The following is a 15,984-nucleotide window of genomic DNA, read 5'->3' on the forward strand; positions in this document are numbered from 1 at the left end:
GGCACAGTTTTTAGCGATGGTAAACGTTGCCTTTCCACATTAAGCAGAAAATGCTCCATGATCTTATCCTTCAATTCTTTTGTTTTTGAGTTAGTTCATCAGTTGGTTCAGTGATAACTAGTTCTAGTGGTGGTGGTGTTATTTCCTTCCCAAGAGCTTCTTCTGGGAGTTCTACTATAATGTCTTTAGTTGTGTCTTGAATATCAGTTATTTCTGCTTGTGATATGTTTTTTTTTGTTTTGCAATTTGCCTGAATTTCCTCTAGTTCAACTTCACTAAACACTTTATTCCGTATAATAAAATCGCCTTTGATCTGCTAGTCATTGTTCACTAACATTTGAATCTGGATATTGTTGTTTCCATAATTCATACATTCGCTTTAAATAGCCTCTTTTTCTGGCTCTGAGTTGTAGTAACAGGCCATTATGGCACGGTTTTCATCTGCACTATATTTTGTCGTTTTGTTGGCTGGTCCACTTGTAGCCCACTTGTTGACGGATGTCCAGGGACCCCAACATCCGCCACGGCCCTTGTTAATCCGTGCAATGACCGATGTGGTATGGAATCTTATTGTTTTTTTTTCACCATATTGTATGGGTTGGCGGGGTTTTTTTATGGGACCAGATGCCAACCTGACCCAACCCTCCTCCTTTCTCATCCGGGCTTGGGACCGGCAATGGTGGAGTTGTTGTTGTTGTTGTTGTTGTTGTTGTTATTATTGTACAATTGTATCACAGCGGCCAGTTGTTTCGCCGGATTTGGCGTTGGTTACTACTCGGGCCCACCCAGGGGCCTAGGATGTCGTAACGTATTTTCATAATATGTGTGCAGATCCAAGCAGTGTGGCTTTTTGCATTTGACTGATGGTGATTTTGTCAATTTTTAACTGTTTTGAATGTAATTCCAGTGCTTTGGAATAGCACCAGTGTGCCAATTACCACTGGAATTACCACTGCTGGTTTGTGCCATAGTCGTTGAATTTCGATTTTTAAGTCCTGGTATCTTGCGATTTTTTCATGTTCCTTCTCGGCGACCCTGCTATCACCTGGTATTGCGATGTCTATGATTGTAACTTTATTTTTCTCAACCAGTGTGATGTCTGGTGTATTATGCGCCAGTACTTTGTCTGTTGTATGCGAAAATCCCACAAGATCTTGACCATCTGGTTTTCGGTAACTTTTTCAGGCTTATGTTCCCACCAGTTGTTGCGGTTTTAATATTATAATTTGTGCACAAAATCCAATGGATCATTTGTGCTACTGAATTGTGCCGCAATTTATAATCAGTCTGCATGATTTTTACAGCAGCTGAGTATGTGATCAATAGTTTCATCAGCTTCTTTGCAAAGTCTGCATTTGGCATCATCAGACGATTTTCGATTTTGGCCTTAATGGCATTTGTGCGGATAGCTTGTTCTTGCGCAGTCAGGATTAGTGACTCTGTTTCTTTCTTTAATGTACCTGCTGTTAACCATAACCAAGTTTTTTCACTGTCCACTTATCTTTTATTTTTTCCAGAAATTGGCCATGCAATGCTTTGTTCTGCCAACTCCCCATTCTTTTCTGTATTCTTGTTTCCTCTGTTGGACCTTCAATAGATTTTTGTTCTTTACTTCGGTTAATAGATGTTCTTGACTTTCTCTTAAATAATCAGCCAGTGGATGTTTTTCTTCTTCAACTATTTGCTTCACTTGTAATAATCCTCTACCACCTGATTTTCGGGGCAGGTATAGTCTATCAGTATCACCTCGTGGATGTAAACTGTAGTGCATTGTCATTAGTTTCCTGGTTTTCGGTCCAAAAGGTCCAAATCAGCTTGTGTCCAGTTAAACTATACCAGCTGTGCAGGGGTGGGTTCCTCCCGGTTCGCACCGGTTCTTGCGATCCGGTTCGTCAGTGAACCCGGAAGTAATTAACTTCCGGGTTCCTAGCCCCTGTCGCTGGGTGCCTGCAGGGTTTTTCTTTTTAAAAAACAACCTCTCCGGAGAGGAAGCCCTGTCAAAGCGCACCTTTCCTGCTCAGCGGCTGCAGGGACCACCCCGCTGCTTTATCTTCCTCCTCCTCTCTCCCCTTCCGCCCACAGCAGCAGCAACGGCAGCCGAGCTGGGAAAGGGGCGCTTTGGCAGGGCTGTGGGAGCCCTGTCAAAGCGCACCTTTCCCGCATCAGTGGCTGCAGGGACCGCCCGCCGCTTTCTCTTCCTCCTCCTCTTCCCTTCTGCCATGAGCAGCAGCAACGGCAGCCGAGCTGGGAAAGGGGCGCTTTGGCAGGGCTGTGGGAGCCCTGTCAAAGCGCACCTTTCCCCGTCGGCGGCTGCAGGGACCGCCCCGTCGCTTTCTCTTCCTCCTCTCCTCTTCCCCTTCTGCCATGAGCAGCAGCAACGGCAGCCGAGCTGGGAAAGGGGCGCTTGGCAGGGCTGTGGGAGCCCTGTCAAAGCGCACCTTTCCCGCGTCGGCGGCTGCAGGGACCGCCCCGTCACTTTCTCTTCCCCTCCTCTTCCCCTTCTGCCATGAGCAGCAGCAACGGCAGCCGAGCTGGGAAAGGGGCGCTTTGGCAGGGCTGTGGGAGCCCTGTCAAAGCGCACCTTTCCCGCATCGGCGGCTGCAGGGACCGCCCCGCCGCTTTCTCTTCCTCCTCCTCTTCCCTTCTGCCATGAGCAGCAGCAACGGCAGCCGAGCTGGGAAAGGGGCGCTTTAGCAGGGCTGTGGGAGCCCTGTCAAAGCGCACCTTTCCACGTCGGCGGCTGCAGGGACCGCCCCGTCGCTTTCTCTTCCTCCTCCTCCTCTCCCCTTCTGCCATGAGCAGCAGCAACGGCAGCCGAGCTGGGAAAGGGGCGCTTTGGCAGGGCTGTGGGAGCCCTGTCAAAGCGCACCTTTCCCGCGTCGGCGGCTGCAGGGACCGCCCCGTCGCTTTCTCTTCCTCTCCTCCTCTTCCCCTTCTGCCATGAGCAGCAGCAACGGCAGCCGAGCTGGGAAAGGGCGCTTTGGCAGGGCTGTGGGAGCCCTGTCAAAGCGCACCTTTCCCGCGTCGGCGGCTGCAGGGACCGCCCCGTCGCTTTCTCTTCCTCTCCTCCTCTTCCCTTCTGCCATGAGAAGCAGCAACGGCAGCCGAGCTGGGAAAGGGGCGCTTTGGCAGGGCTGTGGGAGCCCTGTCAAAGCGCACCTTTCCCGCGTCGGCAGCTGCAGGGACCGCCCCGTCGCTTTCTCTTCCTCCTCCTCTTCCCCTTCTGCCATGAGCAGCAGCAACGGCAGCCGAGCTGGGAAAGGGGCGCTTTGGCAGGGCTGTGGGAGCCCTGTCAAAGCGCACCTTTCCCGCGTCGGCGGCTGCAGGGCCCGCCCCGTCGCTTTCTCTTCCTCTCCTCCTCTTCCCCTTCTGCCATGAGAAGCAGCAACGGCAGCCGAGCTGGGAAAGGGGCGCTTTGGCAGGGCTGTGGGAGCCCTGTCAAAGCGCACCTTTCCCGCATCGGCGGCTGCAGGGACCGCCCCGTCGCTTTCTCTTCCTCCTCCTCCTCTTCCCCTTCTGCCATGAGCAGCAGCAACGGCAGCCGAGCTGGGAAAGGGGCGCTTTTGCAGCGCTTCCGCCACACCCCAAGGACCGCTGACCTCGCGCCTCGTTTCTTCTTCTTCCCCAGCCTCCCAGTTAGCTTGCTTGAAGCTCCGAGGAGGCGGGAGGAGGGTCGCAGCAGGAGTGGAAGTGGGGGGAGGTCTTCCCGGCTGGGAAGAGCTGAGAGGCTGCCGGCCCCTTTCGCAGGAAAGTTAACTTTCTTGGCGAAATCCTGCCCCCCCGCGTGGGTGAGTGGTCGGCTGTCCTCTTCCCGTAAGCCGCCCGGAGTTACCTGTGTGTGAGGTGGGCTGCCCTATGCATTTGCGTGTGTGCGCTGGAAAGAGAGTGAAAAAAGAGAGGGAGAAATAATTATATTAATTAGATAGATCAATCTTTCTCCACCTTGGAGACTTGAAAGTGTGTGGTCCCAACTCCCAGAAAGGGAGTTGGGAGAAAGGGAGAAAGGAGGAGAGAATGAAAGGAAGATGGGGGAAAGAAGAAAGAGGTAAGGAGAGGAGGATGGAAAGGAGAGAAAGAGGGGGAGAGAGGGTAGAAAGGGGAAGAGGAAGAGCAGGAGTAAGAGAAAGGAAGGGAAGAAGGAAGGGGAAGGAGGAAGAAGGAGGAAAGTAGAGAAGGGAGGGAGGGTGAAAAGAAGAGGTAAGGAGAGGAGGATGGAAAGGAGAGAAAGAGGAGGAGGAGGGTAGGAAGGGGATGAGGAAGAGCAGGAGTAGGAGAAAGGTACAGGAAGAAGGAAGGGAAAGGAGAGCAGGAAGGAAGAAAGTAGAGAAGGGAGGAAGGGAGAAAAGAAAGGGAAAATAAGGTGGTGTTTAACAGGAGGAAGGGATGGTAAACAAAGCAACCCAAACTGTATATTATAACCTATTAAATGAAATATAAATGTATAAGAATGATAAATGTTAAAACACTTGTAACCAAACGACATGCTATATGTGATGATGGGTTTTTTTCTTTTTTTGTTTTGTTTTTATTGTTGTGGGTATGTGGTCTATGTAACAAAAAAAATAAAAAAATATTTTATAAAAAGGTAGAACACTAGATAGATGATAATGAGGGAGGGAGAGGGAGAGAGAGAGAGAGACCATAACTAGATAGACAGTTAGGCAGGCAGATAGACGGATGGATAGAGAGAAAGAGAGAGAGATAGGTAGGCAAGCAGATAGATGGATGGAGAAAGAGAGGGGGGAAAGAGGGAGAGGGATACCATAACTAGATAGGCAGTCAGATAGACAGACAGACGGATGGATGGATAGAGAGAGAGAGGATGTATATAATTAAGGTGACCAGAAGTCCCTAGCAAGGTCGCAGGCTGGCAGTAACTGCCGTGGCCTAGCTCCCCCCCCCCCGGTCAATGGTGTCCCTCTTTACCAATCTGAAAATCTGGTCACCTTACTTGTTTAGGTAATTCTGAGGTGGTTGATGGTTCTGGAGTGCCTGTCCTTTATAATTTTCCACATTGCCTTGATGGTTTTTATTCCAGTGACTTAGTCTTTCCTGTTCTTAGGCTTAGGAAAAAAAAACTGGTTTCATTGGCAGTCTTTCTTTTTTTGGGGGGGGGGATTTTATTTTTTTGGTGTTTTCCTAGCACTGTCATAGTTTGTGGGTGTGGGTGGTGTGTAAGTCCCACAGTTATCTATGCATTAATAATGATCTAGTAATATTAATAATATCTAGTAATTAGTAATATCTAGTAATAACATCGTCTTGGCCACTCCCACCAGGTCACATGGGCGGCAGGCCACTCCCATCCGGTCACATGGGTGGCAAGCCACTCCCATCCGGTCACATGGGTGGCAAGCCACTCCCATCCGGTCACATGGGCGGCAAGCCACTCCCACAAAGGAGGCCACGCCCACAGAGGTGGTTCAAACAATTTTTGAAACCCACCCCTGCAGCTGTGTATCTTATAACTGGTATTGCCCAGGTATTTATGGCCTTGATTGTATTTCCACCATTCAATTTAGATTTCAAATTTTCCTAACTCTGTTGGTGTACTCTCTCCTGACAATAGTTTTTACTTCTCCATGCTTGATGTTATCCAACTGCAGAATGCTTAAGTATTTGTAGGCTTCATTTCTTTGCATTTAATTAGTTGGCCATTGGCCATTTCAATTCCCTCATATGTAGTGATTTTGCCCCTTTTTATGGATACAGTGGCACATTTTCCATGACAAACTGCATTGAAATATCGGTGCTGAATACTCGGACTGCGTTTGTCAGTGATTGGATTTCTATTTCTGACTTTCCATAGAGTTTCAAATCATCCATATATAATAAATGAGAATTTTTTCAGCCTCTTTGGCTGTTTGGTAGCCTAATTTCATTTTAAGATTACTGATAGGGGATCATCGCGATGATAAAGAGAAGAGGTGAAAGTGAATCACCCTGGAAAATTCCTCACTTGATATAAACCATTCCATAGTTCTCATTCCCTACTGCCAACTCAGTTCTCCATTGTTTCATTGCCTTTTCAGTAAAGGATGTAATATTTTGCTAATGCCAGTTGTTTCTAAGCATTTCATGATCCAACTATGTGGCAATGAGTCGAATGCCTTTTTGTAATCAATCCAGACCATATTTAAGTGGTTTTCTGTTCTTACAATTTTTTAATATCATTTATCAATTAGGAGCTGATCTTTTGTGCCCCTGCTACTTCTTTTGTTGCCTTTTTGTTCTACTGGCAAGATGTTGTTTGTTTCCAAATAATCCATAATGTTATCTGCAATAATGCCTGTGAGTAATTTGAAGGGTTGGTCTTAGTTTTCAGGTTGTTCCTCTTCTGAATCAAGTATGTTTTTCCAGTTGTCAACCATTCATCAATTTGTCCCTTTTGTAAAATTTCATTCAGTTGCCTGGCCAATATTGCATGTAAACTGGTCAGTTATTTGAGCCAGAAACCATGTAATTGGTCCTTTCCAGGTGATGTCCAATTCTTTACCTTTTTAACTCAATTTTTGACCATATCAGTTGTTATTTCTAATACTTGCATTTGTTTGTTGCCAATGCTTTTCTCAAAGTCATGTATCCACTTTGCTTCCTTATTGTAGTCCTTTGCATTTTCCCACAGTTCTTTCCAGAATTCCACTGTGGCCTGCTTTTCTGGTTTTTTCACTTTTGGTGTCACCATTCACATTAAGACTTTGATAAAAACACCGTTGGTCTGATTGAAATTGCTGATTTTGTTTGTATTGAATGATTCGTGCCTCATATCTTTCAATTTTTCTAGCTGTTGCTGTTATCCGCTGTTTTACAATCTCTACAGCTTCATTGATGTTTCTTGTATCCAATCTATATCTTCTGATTAGCTGATCTATGATTTTGCTGTTTTTAAGCTGTTGCTCATGCATGTTCTTTAAGTTGCTAGCATCTGTCCTTAATTTTTTAATTTTTTGTTCTAATCGGATTTTCCACTTTGGCTTTGATGCTTTTTCATTGTGGACTAGGTACTTTGATTTTAATGCCTAGTTCATTAGTGACTATTACAGCTGCGCTGTACATTAACTGGTTTGTTTCCAAGATGGATCCTAATTCAATTGTTGAAAACACTGCATTAACCTTTCATGATAGGGGCCCAAATTTTCTTAGGCACAGTTTTTAATGATGGTAGACGTTGCCTTTCCTCATTAAGCATAAAATGCTCCGTGGTCTTATCCTTCAATTCTTTTTGTTTTTGAGTTAGTTCATCAGTTGATTCAGTCATAACGTTCTGGCGGTGGGTAGTGTTGTTTTTCCTCCCCGACAGCTTCTTCTGGAAGTTCTACTATAATGTCTTTAATGTGTCTTGAATATCAGTTATTTCTGCTTGTGATGTTGTTTTTTTAGTTTTGCAATTTGCCTGAATTTCCTCAAGTTCAACTTCACTAAACACTTTATTCCGTATAATAAATCACCTTTGATCTGCTAGTCGTTGTTCACTAACATTTGACTCTGGATTGTTATTTCCATAATTCATACTTTCGCTTTAAATAACCTCTTTTTCCTGCTCTGAGTTGTAGTAACAGGCCATTATGGCATGGTTTTCATCTGCACTATATTTTTGTCGTTTTGTTGGCTGGTCCACTTGTAGCCTCTTGTCGACGGATGTCCAGGGACCACAACATCCGCCGTGGCCCTTGTTAACCCGCGCAACGACCGATGCGGTATAGAATTTTTATTCGTTTCTTTCACCATATTATGTGGGTTGGTGGGTTTTTTTTTATGGGACCAGGTTGCCAACCTGACCCCAACCCTCCTCCTTTCTCATCCGGGCTTAGGACCGGCAGTGTTGTTGTTGTTGTTGTGTGTTGTTGTTATTATTATTATTATTATTATTATTATTATTATTCCCATTGCCTGGTACAATTTCACTGATACTTATAGAAATTATCTGCAAAAGTAAAATAAAGCAGTGCTCAACTATTCCTGTCTTTGAACACTGACAAAGATGTAGGTACAAAATAGGTTTTAGAAGGTTTTTTCTTAAGCTTTTAAATTTGCTTTCTAAAATTCTTTAATTCAGCTTCTAATGCTGGCCTTGCATAGAAACAAATAGTACTATTGAGGATAACTTTGAATGAATTCAGCATCTCTGGTGAACTGCTTCAATTAATCTTGGTAATGAGCATCTTTAAAAGCTGTCCAAATTTATTTTCCCATCAGGATGTTCTACGTTGCATCCCGTGAGGGTCACCTTCCAAAATTCTCTCCATGATTCATGTTCGCAAGCACACTCCTCTACCAGCTGTCATTGTTTTGGTAAATCATATAAAGAAATGGCTATTTATCAACACTGTATAACATGGTCCTGCTCGGAAGCATTCAAATGTAACTTAAACACTACTTGAAATGTGGTTATTTATTTCCATTTTACTATGTTTGGAGGGGTGGAAAATAAATAACGCGATGATGTATTCAAGAACTTTCTGCTAGTTGTCCTTAACTCTCACAGGTCAGCACTTAAATCAGACTGCTGTATTTTATTTGAAGGTTGAATGAGAGTGATTAGTTAAACTCTCAATGGAATGACTTTTCCTAGATAGGAGGCAGACCAGTGAAATTCTAAAGACAGGCTATATGCTAATGTGTTGCTTTGAAGATCTGAAGTTACATTCTCAATTTTGAAGAAATATGTAAACAGCAGTGATAGATAAACAGCACTATCCCTCCTTTCATGGTGCTAATTCTATGTAATTCATATACATATGTATATAACTCCCTTTTTATTTCACCAATCTACAATGCTGAAATGAGATGGCAGGTTGGATAAAGGACCACAATTTTAATGATGACAATGAACATGTATAATAGAACCTGCAATTGGATAAAGTGGAGGAATACACATTGCTTTCTCACTGTCACAATTATCAAATCCAATGAACAATACAAAGTCCTGTCAAGCTGGATAGCTGTAACCTTTCACTAATACAATAGTTTTGGTCTTAAGCACTTACACATATATAAGTTAATCAGGTTGCAGGAGAAACATTTTCTTTCATGACTGTATAAAGAGAGAATGAATTGACTGAGGAGAATAGGGTCAGACGCTCTTATACCCACTATATGGCATCTCATTGTGGAAACAGTATATTAGAAAATTAATTATTCATTGCTAGTCTGTGCAGAGAGATCAGAAATGGACATGGGTACAAGCTCACATCCAAGTGTATATTGTGGTGATTAGGCCAGTAACATTTCTGTCCTTTACATCAGTAGTCTGTGCCTCACCAGCCACTTTAGTGTGATTTACTCCCTACCCTGTAACCAAGACTTCCCCAGATAATAAACCCAACCAGGCTTTTGAGCACATGCGCTAAAATAAGCTGTCTGCTGAAAATAAGTCCTCTCTGAAAATATTGCAACACAGCAGCAGCCATGAGGTAACCACACTCACTGCCTCCTGCACCTCAAAAAATAAGACCTCCCTGAAAATAAGGCCAAGCACTTATTTGGGGGATCAAAAGAAAATAAGACCCTGCCTTATTTTCAGGGAAACACGGTATTAGAAAGTGACAAACTAGAGCTATTTATAGGCCACTGAATAATTTGACAAGTTTTCACTAATAGCATTGGTCAAATTTACTGAGGTTTGGACTCCATATGGGCAGGATATGAGACATGACAAAAATAGAATCTTTAGAATCTGGCATCAATTTTATTTCATGAATTCTGAGGAGTTGGATTGGGTGCTGGACCATATGAGCTTCCATATATGGGCTGCATTCACACTCAACTAATCTCCTTTAGGATGATTGGATCAAGTTCAGTGAGGTTGATAATGTTCTTCTCTTTGTGAAGCCATCTCTAGATCCAATCATTTTGGATACCAGTTGTCTAGTGTACCACATTCTTCAGTGGCAAAGATTTTGGAGAAAATGTTAGAACTCCAACTTCAAGAGTCTCAAAGAGATGGATTAACTGATTTTTTTTTCAGTAAGTGCGGGGGGGTCAATGTGGTTTATGGTATCCAATACAATGTAATAAGCAACAACTTCTGTACCAATGAAACTTTTTTATTTTTAAATTATTTTTCAGTACCCTCTCACTATGATCATGCTCTTCACCAGTGATCTCTACAGCCTCTTGAACTTCCTCAGTTTTGCAAGATGGCTTTTTATCGGATTGGCAGTTGCTGGGATGCTATCTCAGATATAATGTCCTGATATGCCTCGTCCTTTCAAGGTAACCATGGTTCCATGACTGTTTTCCATAAACAGTCCAAGCCCTATATTTAAAAGAGATTGCCTAATGAAAATATCCTCTTTTCTGGTTGTTCCTACATCATTATGATATCTGTTCTCTGAAAATAGCTCGTGAGGCCTTGCTTAGGAAGAGCCCCAAACAAGATGGTATTATGTCACCAATAGAACAGCATGGTATTTCTTATCTTCAACAGTGTCCATTACAATTATGGTAGTAATTAAGTTTGGGAGCCAAACAGGTTTGGTGGCAAATGTAGCCACATTCTTCAACATCAAACTGAGGAACTCATGAAGAATTGTTAAAAAATATTGACAATTCTTCAGTCATTGTGTCACATGGCAGTTGCCTGAATTGGTTCTGCTTCTTTTAGGGATTATGTATCTCAGCTAGGCCTTAAGTGATTTCAGTGCTGGTTAAAGAACACAGATTCCAGTCCTGCAGTCAAAGAACATATTTTGCTCAATATTACTTTATACAGTAATATCGTGATCATTGTTTTATATTGCTTCATGATACAGGAATCATTTCCCCCTTATTTTATTTTAGTTTTATTTTCAATAGTTCATTGGGATTTTATTATTAATGGTCTAATTGTTACAGCAATTAGAAACTAAGAGAAGATAGGTCCTGCCATAGGCATGAAAGCAGGCTGGGTGACTTTGGACCAATCACTCTCTGTCAGTCCAACTCACCTTACAGTGGTTGTTGTGAAGAAATAGGAGGAAGAAATATTAGGTAGGTTTTCAGCCTTGGGTTATTTAATAAAAATTAAAAAAGCTAAAATAAAATCTAAAAATTTGCTTTTGTTTTTCCAGTAAGGAACACTATATCATTCTTGAAAACTGAAGTGTTTAATTACTTATTGTAGGTTTCCTACATTTTAAAATAGATTCCAAGTTTTTAAGTTAAAAATATACTGTATATTTTTAAAATTTCTGTGAACAAAGAAGTATGAATATTATAGGTACACCTTGCTATCAGAACTTGTTATTCATTTCTAAAATTCATTTAACCTGCCAGTCTTTTGCCTGATTATTTATTGAGCTGGGAAGTTAATCAATATATAGTGAAGAGTTTTAAATCATAGATCATACACTGAAAATCTTGTTTCATTGTAAGAATCATTCAAATAGACAATTCTAAAATACTACATTCTGGTTCTCATTGCTTATGCATTATCATTTAAAATGGTAGATGGTAGACTAGCAAAGCAAAAAAAATGCTGGGAAAAAATTATACAAGCCTTTCAAATTACAGTCTGCACAGATTTGTGAGAACATCTGATCAGCCTTACTGTATGGGACTAAGCATTTTGTTTTTCACAGTGCAGATGCCTTTGTGGTACTTGTGAGCAAGACACAGATGCAACCTCTCTTCCACTGTTTTTCTATTATACTGTTGAACTTGTGGCTTCAGGTGTAGAATAACAGAGTCTCAAAACTAATAGCCATTGACAAAACTCATTTTCATAAATTGATGCAATTCCCTTTTATTTTTATTTATTTAACCAATTTCTAAGGCTTCTCACCCACAAATGACTGTGAGTGACTTATGTTCATTCAAAACAACATTAAAAGAAAACTGCACCATGAAGAAAAAAACCAAAATATACAATAAATAAACTGTTACAATTACATAGCAATTAGCGGTGCATGTGGATTTCAGCGCAAATGCTGTTCCAGAAGGCAGCATTCTTCTGAAAGAATACTTTCAGTCACATAAGATGACATTGCTTTAATCAATCAACCAATGGGATCCAGAACATGCCAATTCAGACAGGTCTTAAATAGACAATTGAAAAGAGAAGGTCTTGCAAATACCCAGATCCTATATCATTAAAGGCTTTATAGATGATTACCAATACCTTGAATTATATTCAGTGGTGATGGCCAGCATAGCTTCAAAAGTATTTGTTTACATAGACGTACCATTTACCAGTTTAAAGACATCTTTCCAATTTTTAACCACATCAACCACTTTATTCCACTGAGAAAACTGACAATAGTATAGAACGTGTTATTAATTAAACCACCACTGGGATGCATGTTGAATAAAAATGCATGTAGTTTCCTTTTCTTTTAATAGCCACTTGCATTTGCATAGGTCATCTTCCTCCCAGTCCAGCAAGGAACAGGGCTTATTTACTGAGGTTATGAGGGTGAAAGAGCAAAAAAAAAAAGGGAAGAAGACTTCCTTGTAGAGTCCATTAGTTGAAATAAGTCATTTATCTTTGGTTGTCTGTGTTTGCAGTTTCCTCCCAACTGTAATTCCAATTTATGTCTCCTTTTAAGTTTTCTTTTCAAGAATCTTTTTGTTTTTTCTGCTGGCCTTTGTTTCTGCATCCTTGGGCAGTTATAAAAAAGTAAAACATACTCCCATAGCTTCAATGATGTTCTGATAAATTCTGAAACTTGTAATTTAAAACTTAAATCCTATGTAATTCTAATCTAAAAATTACTGCTCCTAATAAAAAAGCTAACTTAACTAATTTATAGATATTAGTAAATAAAACAAACTATTTTACAGCCATATAAAAGTAGCTGTTACAGGAAGATAAGGAGCTCACTAAAATGGCTGTCACACAGCAGCCATATTCCCATAATTCTCCTGCATTTGCCTAGGTCTTCCTGAATATCCAGGTTTTTCCAAAGTTGTAAAGTGTCACTATATTTAATTGTCATGGAATATTAAATACTACTGACATTTAATAGCTAATTTAGATTTATAATACTCATTGTTTGGAATGTTTTCCAGGTGCCACTGTTTATTCCTGCTCTGTTTTCCTTCACCTGTCTCTTCATGGTTGCACTGTCACTTTATGCTGATCCAGTTAATACTGGCATTGGTTTTGCAATTACAATGACAGGAGTCCCTGCCTACTACCTCTTTATTATATGGGACAAGAAGCCAACATGGTTTAGGCGATTTTTAGGTGAGTGAATTTTAAGCAAAACTATTTTTTTTGTATTTTTATGTATGGACTTATTTATAAAATTTATAAGCCACCCATCTTACCTAAAGGCAACTCTTATTTTTATACTGTTTTATATATAAAAAAAACTTTAGAGCAGAGAATGTATGTTTTTCATACTTTACTATTCTCATATAACACCAGTCATCATCTTTTTTAATCTGATGTACTGGATAATTTGTTGCACTAGTTTAATTAGAGAGTAGGTTTTGGTAATAGAAATCATCACACATTTTATAATTTGGAATACAACTGCATTCGCCGTTCTAATCCTCTTTCCATTAAAAAAGTGAGTCTCTAGTTGTCTTTCCTATCACCATAAAACCATCTTCATGTGTGTCTATCAAATGAAATATGAATGCTGACTGGTAATTCCTAAAATTTGTTGAGAAAGGAGACAATTCATTTGATAGGTATATTTCCTATAAGCATGCAATGTTTACATATTGCTCCTGTACAGAAGGAATATTTTCTTCTGTACTTTCTCAAAGATAGTGTCTTTTTCCAAGTATATTTGAGACAACTGAATAATTGTGTGGAAATTTCTTTGAGTGTATAGCAATGCATTATTTTTATGTGAATTGTAGAGAAGAAACCAGTAGACATTTCCTCACATTTATGACTTTATCTCATCAAGGTCACAATTCCTTTTCTGCCTGTTAATAATATAATTGACTTTTCAATTAATATCAGTGGTTTTGCATTATTGGCCACCAGGAATCAATCTACAAATTACTTCAGCCTTACTGGAATTCATCAAGTACAGCTAGCTGTTATAGTCAGTATCAGATCTTATAAACTCAAAACCCACTATTGGGAGTTAGTCTAATGTGATTTTATGCAGTGCACCAGGTTTTATAAACAATAATGACCTTGGTTGGCAAAGACTGCCAGGAAGGATATAGACTAGGGGTGTCAAACTCTAGGCCTGCAGGCTGCATCCAGCAGATGGGGTGCTTAAATCTAGTCTGGAAGTGTCAAAGGCAAGACCCTTGCATGGCCTGTTTTGGCTGGCAGAGTGGTGCTGGAGGCCAGTGATACTGAAAACAGGCCACGGAGGCAGTGGGGCCTCCACGTGGGCCATTTGTGGCCAGCAGAGTGCTGCAGGAGGCCATGGAGGGCAAAAGCATTCCCCGGTGCCCCCTTTTGGCCAGTAAAGTGCTGCAGGAGGTCATTCATATTTAAAATGGCACCCCCAGTGCCCCATTTGGCCAGCAGGGTGCTGTAGGAGGCATCTGTCCCATCTCACTCCCACGCTTCCTGCCCTGGCACCGACCCACAGAGGAGAACTACAATGCTGATCTGGCACTGGAAGAAATCTAGTTTGACACCCTGATATAGATAAACTATAAGTATGTATTCATTTTTAGTTAGTTCCATGATAATACCACCAAGATAAAGACTATTTTAGTATATTTCTGTGGTTTTATATCTTATTGACCCCAGAAATCAGTACACTTCACTTTGGTCATAATTGAGACTTATAGGTACATTTTAGTTCAAACTATTTCTCTACCCTTATGTGAAGACCCCTTATGGCATTATGTTTAAGTTGAGCACAGATGCTAATTGAACATTAGAAATAAATTGTTAGGAGCAGAGTGTCAGTACTATACAGCCAGTTTCCAAGAAATTCCTTTTACCTGTGCTAAAGCAGAACCCAGATAGTCTTCTGTCAGGGATCCTTTAATTTGCACTCCTGCACAGAAGAGGATGTTGGGCTTGAAGGGCTCCATCTTTTCAATAGAAATTCCTGTGAAAAATCTCAGCCTCTAGCATTTCAATTAATTTTAGGAAATATTGTCAGCTGAGACAATTAGGAATCTTTTATACCACAAAGCTAATTTTGGCCCGGGGGACAATGTCAGAGTTATAATGGGTAGGAATGATAATCCATATCATTCTTTCCTATGTATTGCAGCCCTAATGAAAAACCCCAGTACCTGTGATTCTTCTAAAAAGAAATCCCTTAATATAGTTGCAATTAATTTTAACTAGTTATGCTTTAACACACACAATTGTTGCTGCTTCTGCAGAAAGAAACATCTACAATCTTGTGTAATGGTGTTTATGCATGTGTGTGTGTTTGTGTGTGTGTATGAGAGAGGGGGGGAGGGAGGGAAGGAGGAGGGAGAAAGGGAGGGGTATATAGGCTAACAGACTATTTTTCAAGAATGTGAAATGGAATATTTACTATATATCCAAAAATTGTTATTAAAACATGGTTGCTAAATTATATCATAGAGTTATTATATATAAATATACAATCTCTCTCTCTCTCTCTCTTTTCTCTCTCTCCCTCCCTCCCCCTCTCTCTCTCATATATAACGTATACGTATACATATACATATACATATGTTTTCGTAGATTTTCAGGGTGTAGGTATGCTGGTCTTGTTGTATTCGGGTCCTTTTCCATGTAAGATTGAGATTGTCTTGGCAACGTTTTGGCGAGGTCTCATTCGCCATCCTCAGGCTGGTGTTTTGGGCTTAAAGTGTGGCCAGAGCTGCCATCTTTCTATAAATCTTGGTGTGTGTTTGTGGAGTGTTGTTTCAGTAAGTGGAATGATTGGTGTGTGGTTGTATCATGATTGGTAGATTGGTGCTGATTGGTGCTGGCTATGGGTCAGTTGTTGTTTTATGTTGTAACGGCCTGGGTGGGGTGGGGCTCGTTTGTTTACCAGGGCTGGTTTCCAGATATCTGGTAAGCGGGAGGTATCATCACATTTATTCATGGTGTGGGTGTTGCTCTATTTCGATAGCTTCCATAATTATTCT

At 41.2% G+C, this 15,984-nt stretch overlaps 1 protein-coding gene across 1 annotated transcript in view; it reads left to right on the forward strand.

The window, feature by feature from the left end:
• SLC7A11 (solute carrier family 7 member 11) overlaps window positions 1–15,984 on the forward strand; it is a 70,753-nt gene that overhangs the window by 51,969 nt on the left and 2,800 nt on the right. The window contains 4 exon segments of the mRNA XM_032223950.1: window positions 8,197–8,231; window positions 8,234–8,292; window positions 10,069–10,215; window positions 12,991–13,168. Of these exon segments, the coding sequence (XP_032079841.1) occupies window positions 8,197–8,231; window positions 8,234–8,292; window positions 10,069–10,215; window positions 12,991–13,168 (419 nt within the window).

The sequence above is a fragment of the Thamnophis elegans genome, chromosome 9 (genome assembly GCF_009769535.1).
Source record: "Thamnophis elegans isolate rThaEle1 chromosome 9, rThaEle1.pri, whole genome shotgun sequence".
NCBI classification, from domain to species: Eukaryota; Metazoa; Chordata; class Lepidosauria; order Squamata; family Colubridae; genus Thamnophis; species Thamnophis elegans.